The following is a 25,792-nucleotide window of genomic DNA, read 5'->3' on the forward strand; positions in this document are numbered from 1 at the left end:
GTGTTTTCGCGGGAATCCGGCAACAATTACTTCCGGGTTCACAAAAGCGGACGTGTGTCCAATGCAGATTATGTATATGACGAAATCCAATCAGCACACATTGATATTGATAAATCGGACGTGGAGCTTTTGAAATGCATATAACCTTTATCAGCTTTCACTTGTGTTTGGTAGATGTAGTCATGTTGGGAATTGATAAGACCACTTTCTATTTCGATAAATTCTCTGGCAGGTGCATCAATGTTTTTTCCGGCAATTTTTGTTAGTTTTTGGATTATCAAATCACACATCCACATGTTCCTGTGGAACCAGAATTAACCTTGAGCAGAAAACAAAAAAAATTGAATGATGATTTATGAGAAATTTTCCTCAACGGTATACCTGTATCAGCCGATGAAAAAGATAATCTAACGTTACACAGTGACACACCACCGACTAGTTTATACTACACAAAGTATTTATTGATATATCGAAACTAGCAGCTAATCGATAGAATTTCCTGCATTTTGTCATTCGTCTGTATTTGCAGTGTAGTCAACGTGAAAATTACATTATTCTTTATGTCTAAATGTAATAAGTAGAAGTATCATCTTTCGAACAGCCAAAATAAATATTGCTTTGAGTCACGGGGATATGTAACTTCTGTTCCTAGTGATATTATCATACAGGACATGCTACTGGAAACGGAACTCACGCTGCCGGGTGTTGCAGGCGTTTCTATGGCACAGCGTACCACGTCAGTGCCGACCCGGGAAGCGATATGACCTGAATGCTTTAGAGGCGCAGTTTTCTGTTTGGATATGGATTTTGTTTTCCCACAATGGTTGGTGGGCGGTAACACAACAGAACCAAAACACAACGCAACTGTGGCCTGTGAAATATCATGTTCGCTCATGTTATTAGATTCATAAGTGACGGAAACGTTTTATAGATTAAAGAAACGTTTCCCGGTAACGTTATTTTTACGATATTAACCTTTTAGAATTTCTCTCATACATGTATTGAATAATGATGCTTTTTGGAACAGGTGCATTTGCACCGTTGTCTTGGTGCTACACAGTGTAAACATATAGTAGAAACGTTTCCTTCCTACAAAATTCCCCGATCGAGGAAGAGTGGGCCTCTTTAAGTCGTTAAACACAATACCATTTAAATGATTACATAAGATTGCTTGACGTTATTGCCACGTGGAGACGTGTTCGGTCGGTCGGTGCGGTTTGTCTGCTGCCCGGCAAGGTCAACGACCTGCCGGGTGTCGACGATCATTGGACTGCTGCATGTTCTTCCAAAACAGACAGGCGACGCTGTTTGCTGGTAGTAGAGACACAACCGACCTCTTCCAACAACTGATTATTTCCCTCGAATGTCTCGTAATGTATTAAAAGTATTGAATCAAAATGTTACTAATAACACATAGTTTTCATTATTTGTAGTTGCTGCAGTCTATTTCTGTTCTTGTCTCTTTGAATTCGAAGTTCCGACAAAATGAATGTTATCCATGGTCAATACTGGAGTAGTATGAAATACGGTTCACGTTTTCTGTGTCTGTGACTTTGAATTTGCCTTGGATGGGGTAACTTGGAAGAAATCATTCATAAGAGTATTATGTCTTATATATGATATATCGTAACCATTAACAGTGGCGTCCACTAGATATTGGTTGAAAGAATAATCCACGACACCCACTCAACACTAAGTACCACCAACATGTAGAGAAAATTAGCTAGTCATTCAATAGCCACCCACGACATCCCTTATATGATTGCATTAAATGCATAGATTTCTAAATTGCAGACAACGCTATTTGATTTTGTCTATGTGTTGATTATGTGTGGGTGGGGGCGGGAGTGACTATGATACGTTTCCAGCTTCCTTAGTATATCTTGTCGCTGCCCCAATGGGATGCATTCAAAAGTTTGGAAGAGCCAAGCCTACGAACATGGAATCTGTAAGGACACAAATCGACAGCGGTTGCATTTCAGATCGTAACATTTTTATCTACCAATTTTCAATGGAAAGAAATCTATCACAAGTTATGTGGTGTTTATGATCAACTACTACTACTATGCCTGGCCTGACGCAAGGCGAGTGAGCGAAGTGGAAATGAACCATTTGATTACTTTTTTCTCGATTTCAGGACACCAGGACACAATATGGAGGGCGTAGCTGTTTGGATTTCAGTGAGTCGTAGGAGTTCGAGCGCTTAATTTCGGAGATATCTCCTCATCCCCTCAAATAACCTATATTAATCGCTAAAACTCAAAGAAGATAATACCAGAATGATACTTAAAATTGCATGCCGATGAAACACAAAAATGCTACGATCCGTTGAAATGACAACCAAGGCACCAACATGGCTAGGTCAGCACTTGCTTGTTTCATTGAAATGGATAGTGAGTGAAGAAGGTCTATAGATAGCTCAGCCTAAGCTTCAAGCAGGTCCTACTGTGGCAGGGGACAGTATCAATTGATACCGTAGGGGGCCATTGGATACAGTGTTTGGCCAATGGATACTGTACAGTTTGTCCACTGCCAACATAGGATCTGCTCAGATTATACTCAAGCCCAACCGTAATATGTCTTGGATTAACACCCAAGTTTTCGGCGACTCGGGGCAGTGTGTGAGGAGCTTTGGGTTGCTCAGGTGGTTTTCCTACTACATATGACTAGAAAACGCTACTTGAGGGGCCTAGGGTTCTCCTTGGCAGTCCTGAGTCGACTCAAAACGCGTATGTAAATTGGGCACTACCTTTAGACCTATGCTATCTAAATTTTTCACAATCCAAAATGTCTTGTGTCACACAAACCAACTCTGTAACGTTACCATGTCCCATATAGCAACACGCATGCATACTCATTATTTTTCCACCCAATTACAGGTTTTAAATGTCAGCACAGAAATGATAGTTTTCAGAGCGCTTGCAGAGATAACCGGTTTCTTTGATGGTCTTAATTCTCCTATTAATACGGAGTCTTCGCGTGTGGTAAATCAAAGAGTTGCCGAAGTAGCATGTGGCAAAACCTACATGTTAGGACAGATCAGGACACAGTCAGTGACACAACGTAGTGACTTCACACCTACAGTAGGCAATCCATGTGTCTTGCTATATTTTGCTCGTAGAAATTTTTCGCGACATAGAAACATTCTATGCAAACGTAAAATATTTCTTGTGTTCATCGATCAGTGAATAACTTCTTTATCATAACATAGCAGAGAGTCAAGCCGTGAAATTAAATCGTAGTCTTTATCTACCCCCCACCCCCCCATTCCTCTGAAAAATGCCCCTTCGTCCGTTTTTGCCCAACTAAACGGCGAAAAGACGTTTAAAGAAACGTTTATATGCCAGTACATTTGTTTGGAATAAACCGGTAATATAGATGTATGGTGTAGATGCTTAGTAACTAAAAGTCTCTAAATCTATTTGCCTCCGAGAAACCTGGTCATAATAAAGATCAGGTCGTCATTGGCATTGCAACATAACGCCAAATACCTGCCTGTAGAAAAATTGTTAACATATTTTTACAGATTGTCGAATGATTCTAAAGTTCATATTGAAAACCCAACCCAACTGCAGTATATTAAAAAAAACACTTCCATGGGTTATGTGGTGTAATTTTATTCGTAAGTTGTATTACGTAAAATCTTAAGATCCTGTAATTCCACAGAGTACCCTAAAACCGCCGCATAAAATGGTGCTATCGAGGCCGCCTCAATAATGTGTTGCACATCTTTTTTCTAAATCAGGTGGTCCTATAGTACCCGGTGGAATTATGAGAGTCGACCTTAATTACAATCTTGCCAGCAGTTATATCATTGATTCGCTAGAATTCGTAGCAGAGGACAATCTAACATGCCCAAAATAGCTTGACCCTTTTTGGTAAGCTGGCGATGTCTTTTGTGTGTAAAATCCTTACTCATGTGATGACATTATGCTGTAATTGCATTTAGCCCGAAGGGAGGCATGAGGGTGCAAGTAAACCAGGTTACGTTGATGCACGGCATGGAACCGTGCCGTTTTTCATCGAGAATGGGCATCATTTGGATTAGCCTGGGCATTTTCTCCCCCGAAGACCAATTTCTGGCGTTATGTGATTCAACATGGAGCGTTCTGATGTATAAATTAACGGTATTAGTTGTACAGGTCCTTTCTGTTTGATGACCTTTGATGGTTGGTTGGTTTGTAGAGTGATTGATTGGTTGGCTGATTGATTGATTGATTGATTGATTGACGGCCCGGATGAAGGTACGGATGGATGGATGGATGGTGGATAAATGGATGGATACATGGATGGATATATGGATGGATACATATAGGTGAACAGACTGCCATAGACGCCCAAAATGATTACGCTGTCAAAGACATAGATTACCCTTTCAAAGTAGCAACTTTAATTTTGGTAGACAGGTTTTAGCTCTGAGTTACAGTATCTAATAATTGTAACTCAATACGAAACAAACTCATAATACAAAACAGGAAATGCTTATGGCATCGGTTTTTTCATGTAGACACGCATCAGATCTATCGACAATAGTCTGCAGTTTAAATAAAATAGCTTCGTTTGTCATTTTGCATTTATCAGTTGCAGATGCTACCTGTTCCTTCATCTTCTATAACCTAATGTTTCAATAGAATGTACAGATAACTGCCTAGTCTCTCTATTTGAAATCCTAGCCTTTTGAATTCAAAGTTACGCATTCTGTGTAAACTGTACGAAAACAGTAAAATGTTCTATAGAATCCAGGGAATCTCCACGGATTATTGTACTTTGTCATGACGCATTGCTTTGATCAAATATTGAATGACTGGCTTGCCCCTTGGATTTTGCCATTTTCACCGTATCATTTTTCCCAGACACGGCGAAGGGAGCCGGAATATGGTCTAAACGAAGTCACCACCAAGTGAACACAACCTCGTGCAGCCACTTAGTGCACCAGGGGCACTGAGGCGGGTTGTTCTCGGCGCCATGCGCACTGAACCCCCGACTACTCAACTCCAACGCCAGGCACTCCATAAACACGTCCACCTCCGCTCTCTTACACGTATGCAACGGATGGAAAATACAAAATGCTTTCTGAGTCACGTAACAGTTATGTCCTTCTCCCGTAGGGTATTCCTTCTCTTTAAAATTACGATGTAACATGATTCCGCTTAGACCTATCTTAACTGACGTGGTTCTGTAGGGACATTTCGACAAGGGTTTCCTCGCCTCCTCGATAAGCGAGTCCAGCAAGATTTCAAAGTCGTCAAAAGTTTTCAAGTAATCTTGTCGAAGTTTTTGAGCTGACAATGTGGGAGTGTTTTCTAGTTGAGCCATCAGAGGGTCTAGTCCGTAAAATTGTGCTTCGTTGTACGCATGCTCGAGAGAGTTTTGAGGGATGTCCGGTAGGTCGTCCGTTCTGAGGAAATCTAGGACGACTTTGAAATAGGTTCCGTCTCTGTCGATGAAGTAACGCCCCTCCTTGTCGCGGGCTAGGCGGTGCCTGCCACTGAACATGGTGGCCAACATGGACTCTGGGTACTTTCTCAGGGTCGCCAGACAGGTGGTGAAGTATGTCCCGCCTACATTCAGTTCCACTACGTCTGGAAACTGAAACAGTAAAAGCGTACGGATTTTTAAAAAGATAGTTATGGAGCGGAGGAGCCTGGAGTCCAGCCTTGTTAGCTTTGGTCCGCTCCCAACGTTGCTAACAAAGCTAACAGGCTAGAAAAGGAGGTCATATACACCAGGGCCCATCAACCCGCCTTAAACCGGGGCGGCGGCAGGTATCGACTTCTTAGCACCTTTGACCCTCCCCTAACGTCACACATCCCTACCATCCGGTGCTCGTCAGGAAATGGGTAAAATATCTGATGAAGCCAATGGATCCTGCCGGAAATTCGTTTGTCATCTTTCTTTAGTTTAGGGTTTGATAAAAGGAAAAAGCTTTAAGTACGTATCAAACCAAGGAGGTTAAATAGGATTTTAACCTCCTTGATCAAACCAACACATTCTGACTTATAATATGTAACGTTATATAGTTCAGTTATACTTGACAATTTTAGCAGTTTTCTGGATTTTCTTTTGATAACGCAGCAGAGTCCTTGCGTCCAAGCAATATCATTTTGAACGAGAGAATAAATCAGAATGGTTCACACTTCTGCATAGAAGTCATTGATAGAGGGAATACAATGTGTTTGGTCGCAAATGCGGCTTTTCCAGTTTTGACTGATCTGGCCTGACCAGTACAAAAGCGCCACCATACATGCAGTTCAAGCTCAAAACATGCGGTAAAAAGGGAGGGCGTTACCGTCCATATGCGGGATGCCATACTTAATACAAACCTCATCTGGTGACAAGGTGCTGTCAGTCATCTTGTCCAGGACGGTATTGTTGGTTAGGGCAATTTGATAACCTTTAAACAACTGTATTTAAAAGAAACACACACGCGACCCGAATCTTTTAAACTCAGATATGGTCTACTGTATGTATATGAGAGCCTACGATCCTACGAATGACTTCAGAAACAATGCGCCGGCCGTACATGTAGCTGCTGTAACAAATCAGAATCAAACCGCACGTTCTATCTACGTTGTTGCAGTGCACGGTGTACGTCGCAGCTCTGTACCAGAAGCCAGTGTCACTTCCCATCCAAGTCGTCAGTAGGCGCCGTGACCAGCACCGGTTCAACCAGTACAAGTGACGTCATACCGTACTTCCAGGTCAACAACCTGTAGCACGCGTCGTCACTTCCTGTCTTGGGCATTCACACGTGACCCAATGTGCGTTTCAACGCGGGTCAAGTTCAGGTCGCAGAAATTCAAGCGGTGTCTTGGGCTGACGTGCCAAGATGCTCGTGCATGGCGTCGTTGGTAAAAAGGCCATTTTTTGGAGGAATGATGATAAACACAGGAAATTTCAATGCTATAGGCAATGGGGTGTGGGCGCCCATTTACACAGAACGTAAATATTCTGTGTCAGTTTTCAGTGCTTTTGCGAACTTCAGAGGCGGTGATTTCCCTGAAGATAGAAGAAAACTTGGTACAAAATCTACGATCATTCACAGGATTTGTGTTGTCAGGTCTTGATTGGTACTGGAAAAAATCAAATGCCATTCGAAAAGATGGGACGTTGAGAGAAATCGTCATGAAATGTGGAACCCTCTTTCGCAATTTTGAAGTGTTAATCTTATGACTCCTTGATCATGATGTTTCTAATAATTTGGGTGGCGAATGATTTTCCTTAGGTGATAGCCGCTGACACTCAGCAAACCGTTCTCAACTGTACTTGTCAAAACTTCACCTGTCAAAGAGTTGGTCAATCGGAAAACTTTTCTTATTGTATGTAAGTTAATTCTCCTCGCGAATGGTCTAGATTCCTTGGACTTATACGTGACGAGTCGACTTCAGAGAGTCGACTTGAAGTCGCAAGGGTCAGACTCGGAGACTGGGGTTATACACTTGGCAATTGTAACCACAGTCTGGTAGGCCGATGTTCAAGTTGACACTGGCCATCCGACAACAGCCCCGTGAACAGTTGCCCGTTTTGACCTTCTTGCCAGAAACGACATCTTCTGGTTCACGAATTTGAAGATAACTTATTGTTTTCTCATGACTAATTTTATGGGGTGATCAGAGATGGTACTTGGAGAGTGGTTGGGAGTCGGGACTTCAGCGGAACACTGTGGTCTTGACTTGGCATAATCTGGCATGTGCCAATCCTTGTGCCTTTTTTTTTCTTTCCTAGACCGTGCGATTTCTTTTCGCTCACTATTGCTAACGCCATGACACTGTGCACGACTTCTAAGTAGGAGTCTTACGCGTGAAAACGTAACACGAATTCGCAAAGTAGCTTCGTCATCCTTCCTGTTTTTTAATTCCATTCGAAATCGTCCGCGCCGCCTTTTACCAGTTGGGTAAAGGTAAATCTGCTTGAAAAATAGAAGGATCAATCAATCACCCATGTCTCCATTCATTCATTCCTTGATTATTTGTGTCGCAGATATATATCGGTTAATTACCTTTTTCATTAATTTGTATTTTCCCCTCACAACCCACCTATTTTTTTGCTTCATATAACCTGTAACCCCACTAACCCCCCTGTATAACTCAAATGGACGGATCTTCTTTTTTTCCACCACGTGACTTTTTCCACTGGTCTGATTGGTGGACAGATTTCTTCCGACTGCATTGGCATGGCGAGCATGGCGGTGTCGGGTTGATGAGGGGGTAGTCGTGTCTTCCTCTCTCTCCTTCTCAGCTTCTGAGAGGACTTTCGCGCCCAGGTGCTACAGGATAGATCGTCCACAAGACTGACTACCTGCAGCAGCGAGGATGGACCCGGACGATCCCTACGAGAGCCTGCCGAAGGAGAGCAGTCTGGCGGCACATCTCGGCGCTGGGGCGCTGGCAGGCATGGCCGAACATTGCATAATGTACCCCGTGGATTCTGTCAAGGTTAGACATCACCAAACACTCTGCTCAAACACTTATGAATATAGCATTGGCAATTACCTACCACTCTTACGAAAGTTTCTGAACTCATCACTAACATGCTTTGGTCTGAGTGTAGAATTTACGAGTGTAATACATCTATCAATACTCGGTGGTTGAGCGTTTAGCTGCTGCAACAAAATTGTGTAAAATCGCGAAAACTGTGAGAGATTAAACCTAGTTCCCAAATGATTAGGACTCAAACAGCAGAGTTGCCAGGTCGTCACAAATCATCTGCTTATTCTGGAGTTGTTTGATGAATTTTAGTAACTGTCATTGTGTTCAACATGTGCACAACTGCTACGTCGACCCTTTGAGGTCAACACATCATCAAGCTGTTTGCACGAGAGGGGGGGGCGACCCAACACTACTTGAACATATAACGTTAATACTCATGTTTTTAATGGTGGACGGTACGTGGCATAGACCTCGCTCAAGAAATTATTCAATTTCCTTCTGCACTTGTTTTCACCACCGTGTCATCCTTGGTGAAGTTTCTAATTCACATTTTACCCACCCCTTCAGCAATCATGATAATTTTTTTTCCCTCACCTGAGAAAGCCACGCGGTTGTTTACACAGGACACGCCCCTAGTTTAGATGATAGCAAGGACATTATATTCCTTGATGATAGTGATACTGTACAGCTTGAAATATTTGCAGCATCTTAAAGTATGCAGTTTTCACTACACCATCATTCCATGAACAGTCGGCCACATTTCCATCGAGTTGGAAACAAACTGCAAAGTCATACTTTAAAGATGCATTATCAATAATGGCATTTTGACAAGAAAATTTAGGTATCATGAACTTAAATGAATTTACAGTAAAAAAAACTTCCTCTCATATGCTTGTGAGACAGTTCAGCTTTTGCTCATAATGATGTATTTATATCTAAAATTTCCTGAATGACATGTATATCATGATGATATTTATATTGGAACCTTTTTTAAGTAATTTTTCAATAAGCTAAGCTCAAGTTTACCATTTCCAAAATCATATCCAGTTGCTTGAGTAACTGTTATTTGGCATATTTTTGTAAATAATCCGAGCCAAGGTAATTTTGGGCAATGTTGAGGTCTTGTCTGGTGACTCTTCGGGGCTCGAAATAGTGGGTGCATGTGCACCTGTGTGCACCCAAAATTTGGAGCCGTACACCTAATTTTTGACTGTGGGTGCACCAATGCACCTAAATATTTTTGTAGGCTATAGGGTAAATGTACATGTACTATTGTACACTAAGTATACATAATATTCTTGAAATGTAAGTATCAGAAAAAGCAATATAACCTTTTGTTGTACTTTATTTGATGTAACACTTGTTTGATATTTTAAGTTTAGCTATAGAATTACAGATTGATTTTCTTAAGAGCATTAAACTTTGTTCTATGTGGTGCACCCAAAAATCTTTCCGTGCACCTAATTTTTGGGGTTGGGTGCACCAGTGCACCTATTTCTAAAAATGAATTTCGAGCCCTGCTCTTACATAATACCTGTTTGTTTACAAATGGGAGTGGTGTGGGAAAGAAACAACTGCTTAATAAAAACAAACACATCATTGAATATTAACCAAAAGCAAGGAAAACAAGCACCAGTCATCCTGTGTATAAGATATAAACTGAAGGAGAACATTTGGGGTAGGGCAATCTCCAAACTTTTCTCCATCTTGTCAGTTTATCTGTATGAAAATCTCTGTGTTGAGCACCATAGATGCTAGAAATGTAGAGGGGTCTGTGAGATAGCCTGGGTACAATCCTCCATAGTATATACCACTGGGCACTGGCTCAATCTTCTGGTTTGCTAACCATGGTTAGCTATGGAGGATGGTACCCAGGTATCTGTTGGTATGCTCCTTTGCGAACTTGGTGACCTTCTGAACTGTCATTCACTGCATTTTGAGGCTCAGATTTCCAATCTTGATTTTGCAGACATTTCGTGGTATGGCCTGATGAAACTAGCACAAATTTTAGATGTTTGTTTAACAAGGGGGAAGGAATCTTTCATATTTTTTGTCCATCCTCTGCATCAAAATTCCATCCAGGGATGAAAGGATGGATGCTGGAAAGAGTGCTGAGGTCAGAACTTCTGAAAAGAACTTGCTGACTGCCCTATTACTTATCATGGCTCAGGTCCAAGGAAGCGAATTGTTAACACTCCTCGAAGTTTAAAGGCCTACTGTGAAAAAACACTCTTTGCATGCTAATGAGATGTGTATTACTGTAGCCTGAACTCAATCAAGCTCCTGTAACGGCTTGCTGCCCTGTAACCGAATACGCGGGGAGGGGACAGAAATCCCCTGACAGCTGGAGTTTGCGTTATACAGACTATGTATTACCGTAGTTCCAAGTGAAGCATTATAGTCAGAAGGAAATCTTCAAATAGTCAACTTCTGTTCTCCATAATCTTTACAATCAATTGCCCAGGAACTGTTAGCCCAAGATAAAGAAGTTATTTGAGTCCAGATCGGATACTCTTGCGGAATCTGGTTTCTAAAAATATGATTGGTCTGTTTACCCAAGTTTGACTTATTTGCTAGGTAAACTAGACTGATGCAGTTAACTTATAAGTTACCTTCAAGGCTTGAGTTACAATGACCTACAATGTAAGTCAGGGCTCAACGTACCCACCTATATTTCTAGTAACGGTTTCAACCACTTGCACTTTTGTAGGCTAGAAAAATTTCAACTTGTCAATCTCAAATGTGCAGTAGAGACAGCACGCAGCATACAAAACCCTTGAACACTAGTAGCTTGCAAAAATCTTAAGATCAAGATTCTTGTTGTAGATTCCCAACAGAGTACAATATTTTGATGCTTTTAATTTGTGGTATTACAAGCTGCAAAGCTATGTATGCTGATAGTGTAGGCTTCATCGAGTATGCTGTGGTTGTAGGAGGGCAGGAACAGAGTTCGTTTATTTGCTTTGTTCATTTTTTCTGAATTGCAGATTAAAACTTGTGATGCTACAGGTAGCAGGAAAAAACTATTTCTTGCATTGCCACATGGAAATTTGTACATGGATACATTCTTTGCAATCTGGCAAAGAAAGTATTGGTATTATTAGTGTTACACAGAGAAGCATTGAAACGCTGTGATGATAATACGGTTGAGCCGTCATTGTGTAGGACTTTGAGGACTCTTAGATCTGCAATGGTGCAAGCTGTTGAGCATACGTTGCTTTGTGGGTAGCATTAGGGGTATAGGATATCAATGAAAGGTAGGTCACTGTAAATGTGTGGAAAAATACTGTTGGTCTTGAAATGTAAGTGTAGGTTTTATTTCTGCAGTAATCTCTCTTCACATTGACACATGGCATGGTGAATGTGCGCGTCCATTGTATTACCACCACAGAATTGTTTTAACTGTGAACTTATAACAGTGCAAAAACGTCCCGTCCTCTCATACCACGAAAAGTGCACACGAAAATTACTGAATCTACAGTACACTCAACCGTCCACCTTGCGTTGAATGCATTCCATACACTTTCCCTTGACTGTGGTTGTTGTTTATTTAACATTTCAGACACGTATGCAGAGCATCATACCGGAGCCTGGTGCGAGATACCGTAGTATCGCTCACGCCTTCCAAACCATCATCCGACAAGAGGGGTTTCTGAGACCCGTGAGAGGGGTGAGCGTGGTGGCGGCAGGGGCGGGGCCCGCGCACGCTCTGTACTTCTCCTGCTACGAGCAAATGAAAAGGACTTTCGGTGGCAACAGTCGTGGAATGGAGCCCGGACACTACCCCATAGCCAATGGTAGCAATGTTTGTGTACTTAGTGTGGGTGGTGGGCTAATTGAGTGGTTATGGATTTAGACATTTCACACATAGCTACGTAGGGGTGGCTACGTATGTACATGTACTCCTAAACATTGCTTTGACTTTTTAATGGAAACATAGTGTATCTTGCTATTATTATCCTTATAAATATTTTTGTATGTTCTGACACCATTTCAATGAAGAGGAAAATTATGCTCTTCCTCGTACAATGATATCACTGGTCACAGCTGCTACAACATCTAGTAAGCGTAGTACAAAGAAATAACTTCTAAGCTAACCTAGAATATATCAAAGAGCATTGCCACCAGGCATGATAGATAAGATAAGCCACCTTCTATTATGCTTCAGTGCAAGAAAAACATCAGAGATGGCAGACCTCACCATCTTACCCACACTGTTTTTGTTAGAGATCATTTTGGCCAAAATCATGGGAAAAAAGGGAATCCAACCTGCCGACCCAAATTGTTTCAGGAGTTACTGTTGAAAATACATCAGTAGTTTTTCCTAGGCCTCAGAAGAAGGCTGAGCTTTATTTTGATGATCAGCTAACATTTACGTGTACAGAGCGGTTGTTAATTGTTAACTGCTCTTTACCAGGACCAGCTTGTATTATGCAATATGTCAGCAACAGCCCTGCAAATAAACTAATCTATAATGTGACCCTAAGGCTGGCTAGCTGTTAGCCAATCAGATACTCCCCAGCACATGCCCCCAAGTGTTGTTCCCAGGGAAGTGACCAACCCATCACGTTGTATGAACAGGATTGGTTCCCCAGGAACAGGAGAATGAATTGTATGTCAGTTTGCCTGTGTATCCTGTAATATATGCTATGGGCCAGACGGAGAAGGTACTGTAGACTATACAGAGATAAAATTACAACATTGCCTACTTTTAGAATTAAGAAAAGAAGAATTTGGGGACAAATGTGCTTGTTTTAAACTGTTTAAGTTTGGAATTCTTTTATGGGAAGCAGTTTGTTTTCCTCTTGTTTTGTCTTTTTTACAGGTGCGGCAGGGTGTATCGCAACAGTGTTCCATGATGCTTCCATGAACCCAGTAGATGGTAGGTCATTTGGTTGTTGTAGTGCGGGTTGATTTTGCAAAATATGCCAAATCCTGATAAGAAAGTACAAAAATATTATATTTTCTTAGTTTCCAAAGGAATGTCAGAGACAGTATGTGGACTGTTGAAACTTTTAAAAAATGTCTAGAATTTTCTTATTTTACAGTTAACTACCTACACTCAGCAGTGATACCGCTTGATCAGTTTCAAACCTACGTAGATCTAAAGTTAGGAAAGCAGTCATGTGTCCTGTGTTCCATTTACATTTGTAAGTGTCTGTAGAAATATTGATTCTAGGATGAATGTTGTGAGAGTATAGCACTAACAGAAACAATTTGTTTTTGCCTTTCATCCTGTGCTGTACTTACTGTGGACTTGTGTCTTGATGCGATGTCCTCTCGCCGGTATGCAGTTGTGAAACAGAGACTGCAGATGTACGGAAGTCCGTACAAAGGTGCAATAGACTGTTTCCGGACTGTTCTACGAACCGAAGGGGTGGGGGCGTTCTACAGGAGCTTCACCACACAATTGACAATGAATCTCCCCTTTCAAAGCATCCACTTCATGGTGTACGAATTCATGCAAGAGACTTTCAACCCGTCGCACGACTACAACCCCGAGACCCACCTGGTGTCGGGCGCCATGGCGGGAGCGGTCGCTGCCGCCATCACCACCCCGCTGGACGTTTGCAAAACGCTGTTGAACACCCAGGAGAAGAGAGTACGCAATAAGAAGGCTGCAATCTCAGGGATGATGGATGCGATCAGAACGGTTTATCGAGTGGGGGGATTCTTCGCGTACTTCAAAGGGGTGAGGGCGAGAGTTGTGTTCCAAATGCCGGCCACCGCCATCTCGTGGTCCGTGTACGAGCTGTTCAAACACCTGATCACCAAACAGCAGCGGTCGGCCTTGTACGCGAAGGAGAGAAGCCGACAGGAGCCTAAACAGGACCTTGTGCTCCTTAGGCAAGACAAGATGCCGTTAGCTGTCAAGTGAAAGTTGTTACACAATGTATGGCAATATACTGTTGTTAAGATGTACGCTGTGCAGAGAGCTTTTGTCTGAAAGAGTGTTGAAAATATTACTTGTGCGTCTCGGCCATTGTGGGACAGGGTGATTCACAAACAAAAAGAAAAGTTTTTAGGGATGTAATTGTTTTGATTCCCTTTCTCTCAGCCCTACTATGTCAACTAATGGACAATATAACTGCAAAAATTAATCCAGTCTAATCCAGAGACAACACATACTGCACATGTTTCTTGTCATCTGCGTGTTATTGTGAGATTAATATTTTATCCTCTAAATATGCAAGAGGAATTTTCGTGGCAGCCCATGGGTTACAGTGGTCAAATATAAACAAAGGGGTCACTGTATATCCTAAAACAAGTTCTTGCCAAACTCAGAGCAATTGCAACTTGGAGGATTGTCATGAGCGTTGTTGAGCATTGTTGAGAAACTGTGTGTCCAAGATCTGTTCTTCAACAGTACAAAATATGACACTTATTCTTGTTCAACGTTTCTTTGTGGGGCCACACCGATTTGGTTCTCGGACACTTAAGGTCTTAAGAGATGCAGCAAGCATCAAGCAAGCATCAAGGTCAAGATGAAAACTCAGAGCTTGGAGGAAAACTTGAACCTGACTAATAGTCTTTCTCTCACTGACTAATAGTCAGGGTGTGCCAAGGTACATAATTTTCCCTCAGACTCTCTTTTCAAGTTGATCTTCCAGTTCAGCATTATTCTTTTTTTAAATCTGAGATCAAAATCAAATTGGTGTGGCCTAATCATTGTCATAGACAGAGAGAGCAGGGCAAATCTGCAAGAGATGTGGAATTAAAGCACAAGTTATTTTTGCAGAAAGTGTATATATATATTATGTCCACAAATATATATATATAATGATTGGTTTAATAAGAGCTTTACAATAGACAAAGTGCTGGATAATCAGAGAGTTTGGAGAGGAATGTAGGGAAAGTTGATTTAACATTGGAAAAGAGAAAATTTGATGAGATGTATGTCAACATCTGTAGTACCTGAAGGTAAAGGCCCATATTGTAGGAGTACCTTAAGTTAAAGGCCCACATCGTAGGATTTTGGTGAAAAGTGGAAATATTCTTCAGAACAGAATTTGGTGTAATATTTCCATATATTTTTATCCTTCTACATGTGTCACATACCAACTGTTCACCTACAGCCAAAAGACAGCCCAAGTACATTATTTGCTGAACTAGTCTGGTACTTCAAACAAAAACAAACTCGATAAAGTAAAAAAAAACAGGTTTTCAACATATTTGTATGACAACAAGGTTGGCAATGTGATAAATCTAGATCCAACGCATCATGTAAAAAAATGACCAAAACGTTAACTTTTTATCGTTCAATCCTACAATAGGGCCTTTAAACTTGTGGCCAAGTGTCACGCAGTGTTGAAGGAGCATATCAACTTGGGGCGTTACCAAATAGCTTTGTGCCTTTTGGAAACAGTGTTACACTACCGTAAAGGTTTTCCGCGATTTGTAAAGATGTCTGTAATTGGCTAAGGGAGTATTAAGAATGTTCGTTGAGAATCTTGGTAAATGAAAATAGATAATGTTGCAAGTCTTCACATCTGAATGAAAAAACAATAACACATGTACATGTAAGGCCAGTATTATACTGTAATTCTTCTAAAAATTTCCTAGCAACTTGAATCCAACCAGTCCAAACAGATTTTGTCTTGGTAAACCTCCTTGGGTTAACATATACAATGTAATTGAAATTGGGGCCATATTTCATTCAAGGGATAGATAGAAATTCTTGGAGGACAAAAGTGGAAAAACTGCTGAAAAACAGAATCAAAGCCTTGCAGAAGACACCTTCAGATCTTTATGATTAATCTTCTCAGCACTTATTGTATTTCAATTTCTGCTACCCTGGGCCCTCTGTCTTTTAGTTTGGAACCTTTGCTTAGGATTTATGCATTTGGCCATAGAAGTCAATAGTACGGCGGCAGAGGGCAATTTCACATATAATAAACAACAAGAAACAATTAGCAACTGTGAATAGTTTTACCAGATTGCTACATAAATGAATAATACATTTTTTTTTCACAACCAAAGGGATTTACTTGCCATTGTTTTGGTAGTCCTGCTACCTTCCTCAGGGCAGTACTGACTGGTTCTACTGCTAGGTGGTTCTAAATGGTACACAGCTTGTGTCTACTCTAGGTATGAACCAAGATGAGGGGTACAGGATTGGTCATGTTTTGGACCACATTCTTCTCACTGCAGCAGACAAGTAGAACTAGTCACCACTGCACCGTGCCCTGGCAGGTAAATCCTGTCGGTTTGTGAATATTCAATATGCTTCAATCTTGTTGAATTGCCCAAAATATGGGTTCTACACAAGTTCATTCAAGACTGTACAATATATTCTAGTGTCACTTAACACTTCCACAACCACAATAATGTCTTTCATAAAAAATGATGAAAATAACCAAGTTGACAAGATGGAAGGAAGCAATGCATACAGTACTAATTGTTGTTTTTTAAATGATGTTTTAATGGGTAGGTACTCTAAGAAGATATTGATGTATATGCTGGAATTTATTACTGAATTTCAGAATTGTAGTCAATTGTATAATTTCAGATAATTTTAAAGATGAACAATGTTATTGGGAAAGTCTTTTGTGTCAAATAAATACATTTTTGAAGCTGGAGATGTGGTTGGTTTTGTATTTCATATAGGACTATGCCTTAAGGTTTCTTGCTTACCTAGTTTTAATGTGATAAATTGTTTACAGTATTGTATGAAATATCTAATTCAAAATCAACCTTGATACTGGGGGATTTCAAATTTTGATATTTCAAATACATGCATTTTCTGTAAGTGCAGATACCTATGCATTGTGTAAAATTCAATGGTATTATGCAGATAGGACAAGAAATTATCAATTTCTACTAGTTTGAGCTCTCTGAAATAACTAACATAGTACATGTATAAGAATACTATGGCTATTATGCTGTCCACAAAGAAAGAAACAAAACACAAATCAAATTCAACAAAAACATAATCACATTGGCGATGGTAATAAACAGGTGTTCATTGGCTGAGAAGATTTGCACTGGATAAAACAGGATTATTTTATACATAGTTGCAAATGAAATTTACACAGCAGAATGTCAACCTAGTTGATGCTATGATGTTAGTTTCTGCTTACAAACCACTCACTGCATATTGAGTACCTGAAACTCTTACAAACTTTATAAGATTACCACACGGACAATTTGTAGAACTACATCAACATTTAAGAGGATTTTTGGCTAATTTCCCATGGTTGCCATGCACACATATAAATCATGAACTTTACTTCACTCGTAAACTTGACTGTTGATACAAACACACACAAGTCACCACTAAAATTGGTAGATATCTCTTTTTCAAGCTTGGCAATAAAGACATAATTTGACATAAACTGAACATATAGATCTAAACGGTCTTCACATGCCCTATACAGAAACATAAAAATGTGTATTTTTATTAGATGTGCACGTGGATGCTCATGTTTGATCTCAAAGACTATTTGATGAAAATGATTTTAATCTTCCACACTAAGTTAAATGGAATGATAGATTCAGATTCATTTTGGCAATTTCTGGAGGTAAAACAACTTCTTTTCTAGCTTTTCTTACATTTTCAATGCCTTACTGCAAAATGTTTGTTTTGAGATATATTGTTCAATTGTTGTGATATAAAAATCTTAAATTTTGCACACCTTCAGCATGCAAGGGTAGAGAATTGTAAATTGTAAAGTATAAATTAAGAATGCACTTGGCTTGAGCCTATGAATTGTTGAAAATGTCTAATATTCAAAGAAACTTTCTCATCAATCAATCAATCAGCAACTTGTAATATTGCACTTGGCGAAAATTGGTCAAACAAAACATTTGCAATCGGTCAAACACATTCTTTAACCTATATTAACACCTACTGTATAATTGTCTATTTGGTGCAAAGTTGCGAGAAACGTTTTGTAATATAGATTCTGTTTCAAGCTGACAATTTGTGCGATCAAAAACGTTGATTTAGCTACCCCTCCCCCCCAAGAAAACCTTGCTCACAGTCGCTGGTCATTTCGTAAAAATAACTACTTTGATAAAAGACTTTGATTTTGACCGGAAAGGATGATTAGCAATCCCTACCCTCGGCGGATATTTCATTTTTGCCTTGGTATGACTAACGTTACCAGTCCAAGCTTGTCCTCTGGGTTGTGTATCGCGGGCTATTTTCACTGTAGAACTGAGAGTACCAGCGCCGGTGGCGAACAATGGCCGAGTCTTCCTTCACCAAGACGGGCTTGGCTGGATAAGACTTGTTGTTCCAAACGGTAACGTCTCTTTCCAACTGTAAACGAAGACACAAGTCATCAGGTTACAATTATATAATCGTAGTTTGAAATGTCAGAACGAAAAAAATGTAAATACATTTTTTTTCACTTGTATACCAACAAAATGAGTACATCGGGTTACTAGTACATAATCATTGATTCTCAATTTGAATTACAGAAAGGGACACACAAAAATCAAAAGCAGCAATAAGCAATTGAACTCGAATGAAAAACTGACAAATATATATCTTAAGTTCCTAACAAATCTAAAAAATCAGATTTGAAAATTGATGACTGACATATGATATAACTGAAGTATGACATAACGTTATTTCAATAAAAAGAAGAAAAGGGAATTATCAGTCTAATTTTCCTCGTAACTGCCATTAGCAGGAATGCCCTTCCAGGAGTAAATATCACCAAAGAACTAGATGTAGCGTGGTTTGCAATATGTTTTCCATCTTCATTTCGTTTAGTGTGGAATCCCTTACTGACCTGTACGGCTTCTCCCCACTGTACTAACTTGGCAGCAAACGTTGGGGTCCCCGGGCTGGCGTAGATGCTCTGTGTGTAGCGTAACAGGAGGGGTTCCACGGGCGTGATGGAACTTACCAGGACCACCTTCATCAGAGGACCATCGATGTACAGGTACACCACACCTGGGCCGTTCTGTTGGTGAACCGTTGGAGTGATTATTACACGACAAAGATGTCAACAAAATGACTGAAAATGTGACATACATGTAGATGTGCACTCTCCTAGACTTTGGTTTAAGTGGCGATTACGTAGCCTCCGATGCAGACTCCTCCCGGCTGTTTTCTTTTTCAAGTTACAGTTTTTATACTATTAGTATTACATTTTTTTCTGGCCCGGCCAGCAATAAGAAAAAAAAATGTAATAGTATAAAAACTGCAACTTGAAAAAGAAAACAGCCGGGAGGAGTCTGCATCGGAGGCTAGCGATTACGCAGGGGCGAGCCCGTTGAGAGGCCATTGGGCGTCCAAAGTCTCTCAAAGGTCTCAAAGTGAACGCTCAATGATCTCCAAGGTGTTCCAATGGGCGTTCAATGATCTCAATAATCTTCCAATGATCTTTTAACGATCTTTCAATGATCTAAATGAACAACGATTTTCAGTCGTCCTGTGGAGCCTTACGATGTACAGTACACACCCAGTCAATCTAGACCTACCTGTATGGCACTAGCCTTGACATCAGACCAGGGGATTTTGCGGCCGAAGAGATTCATGTCCATGTTCACGGTCATGGTGCCGAACTGCGTGTCCGGAGCGGGGAAGGGCTGCCAGTCCGCCTCCCACTTGTGCGTGAAGAAGCCGGTGAGGGACGTCCAGATGTGGCGGAGGTCGTTCCCTGTCGTCACGCCGGGCCCGTGGAGGTGGTTCAGGTGACCGATGTCCGCACCGTTTTCGGATATTTCCTATTCATATAAGAAAGGCGGTGAGACCATGTAATGCTCATATTTGCCGTGCTACCAACGTTATCATATACATTTGAATATGCTCAAGAATCGTCTAAATGGCAGCTATTAGCACTTAAGAAGTAGATGATAATTTTTCCACTGTTATTGTTACCAGTAACCAGACAATGTCTATATAATAAACTCCTTTGATATTTGGGTCCACATTGTAAACACCTTTAGTCATCTCTGTATACTAAGTATACTAGTATGTAAATACTTAAGTTTTGGGACCGCATCTATAAGCAGCGACACCTACTACTGCAGTACAAAGTGTACCAGTCAGAATTGCCCTAAGGTAGGTGTCAGTAGTCTCTACCAGACTAACTACGCCAGCTATAGGGAGAAATTTGCCAGGGAAATTTGGCCATCGGAGGGTTGCGAGCGCAGTATTGACCCTACCGTGGACTGACTCTACTGGCCAATCATTCTTTTTTTGCCGAATTGTAATATCCATACGCCCGTATGAAGGCCTGGTGGAGGCTACCTGACAGGCGGTCACCGAAACGTCGGTTGAATAAAACGCTTTCCGCTTGGATGTGTACAAAGAGCCGTTTTATTCAGGTTACGTCCGCTGATCCCAGAATGATGCCTTGTTGAACCCTTGATGCTATATACTCTAATTGGAGCGAAGGTTTCCCCTTCTACAACTACCAAAGGTTACCTCCACATGTGCGTTGATGAAGTGTTCAGACAGCCCCCTGCACGTCCATTCCCCGCTCTCAATCTCGTCGATAACTTTAGGCGTCCAGGAGGGCTCCAGGCCATCACAGTGGTACCAAATGTAGATACTGCCGTTACGCTCCAGACACGTCCACGACTTCACACGGGCAACGTCGGGCACTGAGAGAACATTTTTGTTTTTATTCAATTGATCTCATTTTATTGGTTAAGCTGTAAAAGACATGAAAGACATACAGCCAGGGCTGCTAGGTTATTTACAATAAAATACGTGACCAGAGAACAGGACGTTATAATCAAGTATCTACTATCATGAAACAGGATATTAAAGATTCAGTTGGTCGTTTTAACGATATATACATTTGATGCAAAATTTAGCTCAATTCGTAAGACGTTCTAATGAGTTTTTATCAGAAATAGGGACTAAAACGATTTTAGAGAAAGTAAAACACAGACAGACACACACACACTTATACATATACATATATAGAGAGTAAGGTAGAGTTATGACAGTAAGGTGCCTTACCTTTGGCGGCATACGGAATGTGCATACACTTCCCGTCTTCTCCCCGATACCGCCACCCGTGGAAAGGGCACTCGATACAGTTCCCGACCACCCGGCCCCCCACGCCCAAGTTGGCGCCCAGGTGCGGGCAGTAGGCGTCCACTACAGACACCGTCCCGTTCTCCTGACGAAACACAGCAAGATGTTCCCCTGTGGAGGCATATTGTACGTCAGGCACACAGGCAACGGCAAGGGCGGATCGAGTGATACACAATGTCTTCAGTGTGGCTTGCAGTCAGGTGGCTATGACGTAACGTTGAGTCCGCCATGTTGGTGGGTTAAATACTCCTGCAAATTTACTTTCACGGAGAAATATTCCAAGTCTTTGCTATTTGATATCCTCTAGCTCATCATATCTTTTTGTTTTGCCGCTGTTTCTACATATTTACGTGGCTATGACGTAACGTAACGTCCGCCATGTTGGTGGGTTAAACTCTTGCAAATTTACTTTCACGGAGAAATGTTCCAAGTTTCAAATTAAAATTCCAATGTTTGGTATTTGATATATCCTCTAGCTCATCGTATCTTTTTGTTTTGCCGCTGTTTCTAGATTCTGCAAATTCATAAAATCATACTCTCCAAGCAGAGCATGGGTTTCGGCTGTTTTTTGACGTGCTTTTAGGCGTTTTTGTCGGGCTTTCTACTTTGTCATCTTTTTTTTGTCTCGCGATCGAGACAAAAAAAGATGACAAAGTAGAAAGCCCGACAAAAACGCCTAAAAGCACGTCAAAAAACAGCCGAAACCCATGCTCTGCTTGGAGAGTAATAAAATCATGTGAATGGCCAGTCACCATCTTGGACCCTTAAAGAAGGCATCAACAAAGCTTGAAAGCTCGTCTTCGTTGGTAGAATTTTAAATTGTAATGCAATAAAAAGTTGTGCACGTACATTTTTGATTGTTCATCCCTTGACAAAGCTAAAGCCTGGCAGTGTACAGTCACAAATTTGCGTAAGTCTAGCTTTTTCTTGAGAAAGACGAATAAAATCGAAACCGGTCGAATTCCGTCTCAGCGATGTCATTGTCCCAGAGCTACGAATGCATTCGAAATTACAGTTGAAATCCGACTTCAGAATATAGTCAATAGTATAAACATAAATGCATCAAGCGGACTAATCTGTAAAAGCGTTACCTAAGGCGACGACCTCCTTGACCTGTCCCCGCTGTAGCAGACGAGACTCGAGAATCCCCCACCAGCCGTTGGGGTAGACCGGCGGAAGATGCCCCCTCTGCCGCCGCCGTCGCGCGTCGTTAGCCATGGCCTTCATGTTCCTCGTCCCGTCCGGGTGGTAGCCGAGGTCGCCGAGCTGGCGACAGAACTCCATCGGAGAGAACAGTAACTGGTACAGCCAGACGGCACCCGCGAAACCCAGACCAAATAGTAGGAGGACTTCCACCGACGGCCATTGGAAAGCGAGCAGCGTTTCTCCTCGTAGTATCACCCAGGCGGCGTCCACACGGGCCGGGCCGTGTTTCAGACCGACGACGGACGCCAGCACCGCCAGCAAGACGGCAAATAGATGACGAACATGAAACATTTCTGTAAAGGGGGATAGAAGGGTGGATTTTAAAAATTGAACGTTTAGAAAATACCTTTGACAAATGCTCTTGAAAGTTTCACTGACTTATTGCAAGCGGTCACATTCGTCGTAACTTTCAAGTAGGCAGCAACAGAACCAACCACCTAATCTCCAAGCAGATCCAACGGTTGCAAAGACCGTATTCAACTGGCAGGTTTCATTGCAACTTCGGTTAAAACTTCCTCTGCCAGTTGGATACGGTCTTTGCAACCGTTGGATCTGCTTGGAGATTACCAACCACCGACAAGGATCTAAGACCGCCTTTTCCGTAATAGGACAGATGGCTTTTGCTGGATACATGTGCAATATTTAGCGCATATCATAATCCTAGATTTCTGAGAAATGTTGTTGTTCGTCCGTTCTGAGAAATGCACACTGTGCATAACTGTGTACGACTAAGCATGTACAAGTCGATCTGCATGTGCAAGACGGCGTTAGGCTGTCCAGGGCCCTTTAGACTTGAAGAAGGTAGAATCATTACTATTTTCTATTCGTCCAGAAATGTATAAAATCAGAAACACAACACGTTAGTCGGGACAGATTGGGAATAGGAATAGATAGGAGAGGACATGAGTGACTCGGAATAAAAGATCATTTCCATCGGCCACAACAATTGGCGCCTGTCTTCAGTCACTCTCCACTATTCACCGAAGAGCCTCTCTCTACTATTCTGCACATGCACGACTATCCAAAGAACGCAGCCTCCAGTGGAAAGGGGGTGTAATGAAACGATATACGAATATTTACATAACCCCACCGCCACACTGACCCGCAGTCTAACGACCAATCTAGCTTCCCAACGGTCGTAAAATCGTTCTCTAGAACGGGTTGCCAATCCGTTCTAGAGAACGATTTTAAGTCGGTTCTTCTTTCGTCTTCATGTTTACAAACGGTTGAGACTAAACATGCAGAATCTTTCGATATCGAAATTCCGCGCAGCGTTGCCATTTTGTTCGGGTGGAGAAAGGGTGTGGCGTTCCAGTAGCACTTATAGATTAGCTAAACTTGTAGATTAGCTATAGATTATTGTAGCGTCGGATGACCGAGTGGCTATGCTAGCGCGCGGTCAGGTCACGGGTTAGATCCATGGCATTGTGTCCTTGGAAGTCAGCGAGCAGGGCGTGTAGAAAAGCTCGCGACCCTCGTGTTTTTGCGTCTCATCAAAGTAATTGTCGGAAAATGAAAACGAGATCTGATACCATCTGTGAATGACCCACAACACTTGAAAGTCTATATTATTATAAACTTCCTTTCTTTCGAAATAAGTAGGGCCGAGTCATAAACTCCATTGATCTCATGCGGGAAACTAATAAACGACACAAAGATCATCACGGACAAAAGTAGAATAGTATCTTGTCAACCTTTCATCCTAACCGATGATGGTAGAAATTAATATAACGGAGAATATATTCGATTTCATGTACATGGTCACATTTTGTCATTCTTAACTGTTATATATGATAAGAGTTTGAATTTTGATGTCAACGCCGTGACGTTTCTTATGCCTTATCGATCTTAAGCACCATTTGTACGTGCGCGTTTAGCACGTAGTCCATTCTATGGGCTTAGGGGCGGACCAGAAACTATGGTTGGGAGGGGTGGCTTGCCGTATAACCGTAAACGTCGGGAAGACACACAGCCACGAAGTGAATTTCATTAGATGAAATGCATGTACTAGTATTCTATCGAATCTAATTATGATATTTGCAAATTAGTAGGCCTTTATGAAGAAAGAAAATCCTTGACGACAGAAAAGAATTCAAGGACACTAGCTCTTATCTCAACACACCCTACCCCTCAGAAACACAATAGCGCTGGTCGGTCCCTTTTACGTAACGGTGGTTTCGTAAGAGTCAGCGTTATCATAATGACATGGGTGACATGATGTTCTACATTAATTTTCCATCTGCACAAACACTGGACAGTCCCTTTACGTAACGGTGGTTTCGTACAAGTAAAAAGGTTTTTGAAATAGATCAAATGTGGAATGCAAAGGAAATGCATGTTTGGAACCTCCTTGGCCAGTTGAAAGTGAGCGCCATGCTATGATGGCATGGGTGTCATGATGTTCAACATTAATCTGCACAAACTACTCAAGCATTAGATTACTTAACTCATGTGACATACTATACATACAGCACACAACAGCTGTGAACAGGTGCATTATATATACGATACAGCACATGAAATGATTAGCCGTGGCGACTGTTACACGGCTTTCTTTTACTAGCTGTCTTGTATATAGCCGGTATAATATACAAGATCATACAAGACAGCAAGTAAGAGAAAGCCGTGTGACAGTCGCCACGGCTATTAAACTTGGGCTAACGAAATGATCTGACCGCTTCCGCAATTCCGCGAATGCAAACAATCAGGACTATAAAAGAGGATTCCAACTCACCTTGCCTCAAGATCTACTAGTTGGTAGAATCTTCGTTCTATAGGACACCTTATCACGACAGAATCTCGGCGGCACCTATGCTTACGCCACCTGTATGCGGCTCGTGACGATGGCCCGATCAGTACGATATTGCTAAGAGGCCTGTCGGACTACGAACTTCGGACTTTGACCTTTCAACTTTGGGCATAAAGTGAGAGAGACCATTGTATTCAAGGGGGTGAACCGTATCAGAAACTATTGTAAATCATTGTGTTCTGGGCATAATGCTGTCGTGATTTTTTAGTGATAACGTTAATTTCTGGGCCAGAGACCAGGGAGTAATATTAAATTCAGGGACGTAACGATATGATCGGGTCTCCTGGTGGCTTTCTTTTGGAGCTGCAGTGGGACTTATTCACAAGATTTCAAAGGAATATC

The 25,792-nt window shown here is 41.5% G+C and overlaps 3 protein-coding genes across 3 annotated transcripts; 1 reads left to right on the forward strand and 2 right to left on the reverse strand.

Annotated features, from left to right (window-relative positions):
- Positions 1–4,367: 4,367 nt before the first annotated feature.
- On the reverse strand, positions 4,368–6,753 carry LOC136430464 (BTB/POZ domain-containing protein KCTD7-like). The gene is made up of 2 exons (XM_066421114.1): positions 6,324–6,753; positions 4,368–5,589 (listed from the first exon to the last, which is right to left on the reverse strand). Exons 1-2 carry the CDS (start codon positions 6,351–6,353, stop codon positions 4,891–4,893), a joined length of 729 nt encoding a protein of 242 aa, XP_066277211.1. The 5' UTR covers positions 6,354–6,753; the 3' UTR covers positions 4,368–4,890.
- A 1,384-nt stretch (positions 6,754–8,137) lies between these two features.
- LOC136430462 (mitoferrin-2-like) lies at positions 8,138–17,008 on the forward strand. Its single transcript, XM_066421110.1, has 4 exons — positions 8,138–8,435; positions 11,992–12,226; positions 13,255–13,311; positions 13,724–17,008. The coding sequence occupies exons 1-4, from the start codon at positions 8,313–8,315 to the stop codon at positions 14,305–14,307; spliced, it is 999 nt and encodes a 332-aa protein (XP_066277207.1). The 5' UTR covers positions 8,138–8,312; the 3' UTR covers positions 14,308–17,008.
- A 333-nt stretch (positions 17,009–17,341) lies between these two features.
- On the reverse strand, positions 17,342–25,536 carry LOC136430457 (cholesterol 7-desaturase nvd-like). Its single transcript, XM_066421104.1, has 7 exons — positions 25,376–25,536; positions 22,527–22,934; positions 21,358–21,546; positions 20,815–20,993; positions 19,866–20,111; positions 19,172–19,345; positions 17,342–18,693 (listed from the first exon to the last, which is right to left on the reverse strand). The coding sequence occupies exons 2-7, from the start codon at positions 22,930–22,932 to the stop codon at positions 18,532–18,534; spliced, it is 1,356 nt and encodes a 451-aa protein (XP_066277201.1). The 5' UTR covers positions 22,933–22,934; positions 25,376–25,536; the 3' UTR covers positions 17,342–18,531.
- Between the last annotated feature and the right edge of the window lie 256 nt (positions 25,537–25,792).

The sequence above is a fragment of the Branchiostoma lanceolatum genome, chromosome 3 (assembly GCF_035083965.1).
Source record: "Branchiostoma lanceolatum isolate klBraLanc5 chromosome 3, klBraLanc5.hap2, whole genome shotgun sequence".
Classification (NCBI taxonomy): Eukaryota; Metazoa; Chordata; class Leptocardii; order Amphioxiformes; family Branchiostomatidae; genus Branchiostoma; species Branchiostoma lanceolatum.

Excerpts from the sequence above, each read along its gene's own strand:
- LOC136430464 (XM_066421114.1), bottom strand. The coding sequence starts at position 6,353 with ATGACTGACAGCACCTTGTCACCAGATGAG. Across the intron at positions 5,590-6,323 it reads GCACCTTGTCACCAGATGAG|TTTCCAGACGTAGTGGAACT; the intron begins GTTTGTATTAAG and ends TTACTGTTTCAG.
- LOC136430462 (XM_066421110.1), top strand. The coding sequence starts at position 8,313 with ATGGACCCGGACGATCCCTACGAGAGCCTGCCGAAGGAGAGCAGTCTG. Across the intron at positions 8,436-11,991 it reads ACCCCGTGGATTCTGTCAAG|ACACGTATGCAGAGCATCAT; the intron begins GTTAGACATCAC and ends TTAACATTTCAG. Across the intron at positions 13,312-13,723 it reads TTCCATGAACCCAGTAGATG|TTGTGAAACAGAGACTGCAG; the intron begins GTAGGTCATTTG and ends GCCGGTATGCAG.
- LOC136430457 (XM_066421104.1), bottom strand. The coding sequence starts at position 22,932 with ATGTTTCATGTTCGTCATCTATTTGCCGTCTTGCTGGCGGTGCTGGCG. Across the intron at positions 21,547-22,526 it reads CAAGGAGGTCGTCGCCTTAG|GGGAACATCTTGCTGTGTTT; the intron begins GTAACGCTTTTA and ends ATGCCTCCACAG. Across the intron at positions 18,694-19,171 it reads AGTGGGGAGAAGCCGTACAG|TTGGAAAGAGACGTTACCGT; the intron begins GTCAGTAAGGGA and ends CTTCGTTTACAG.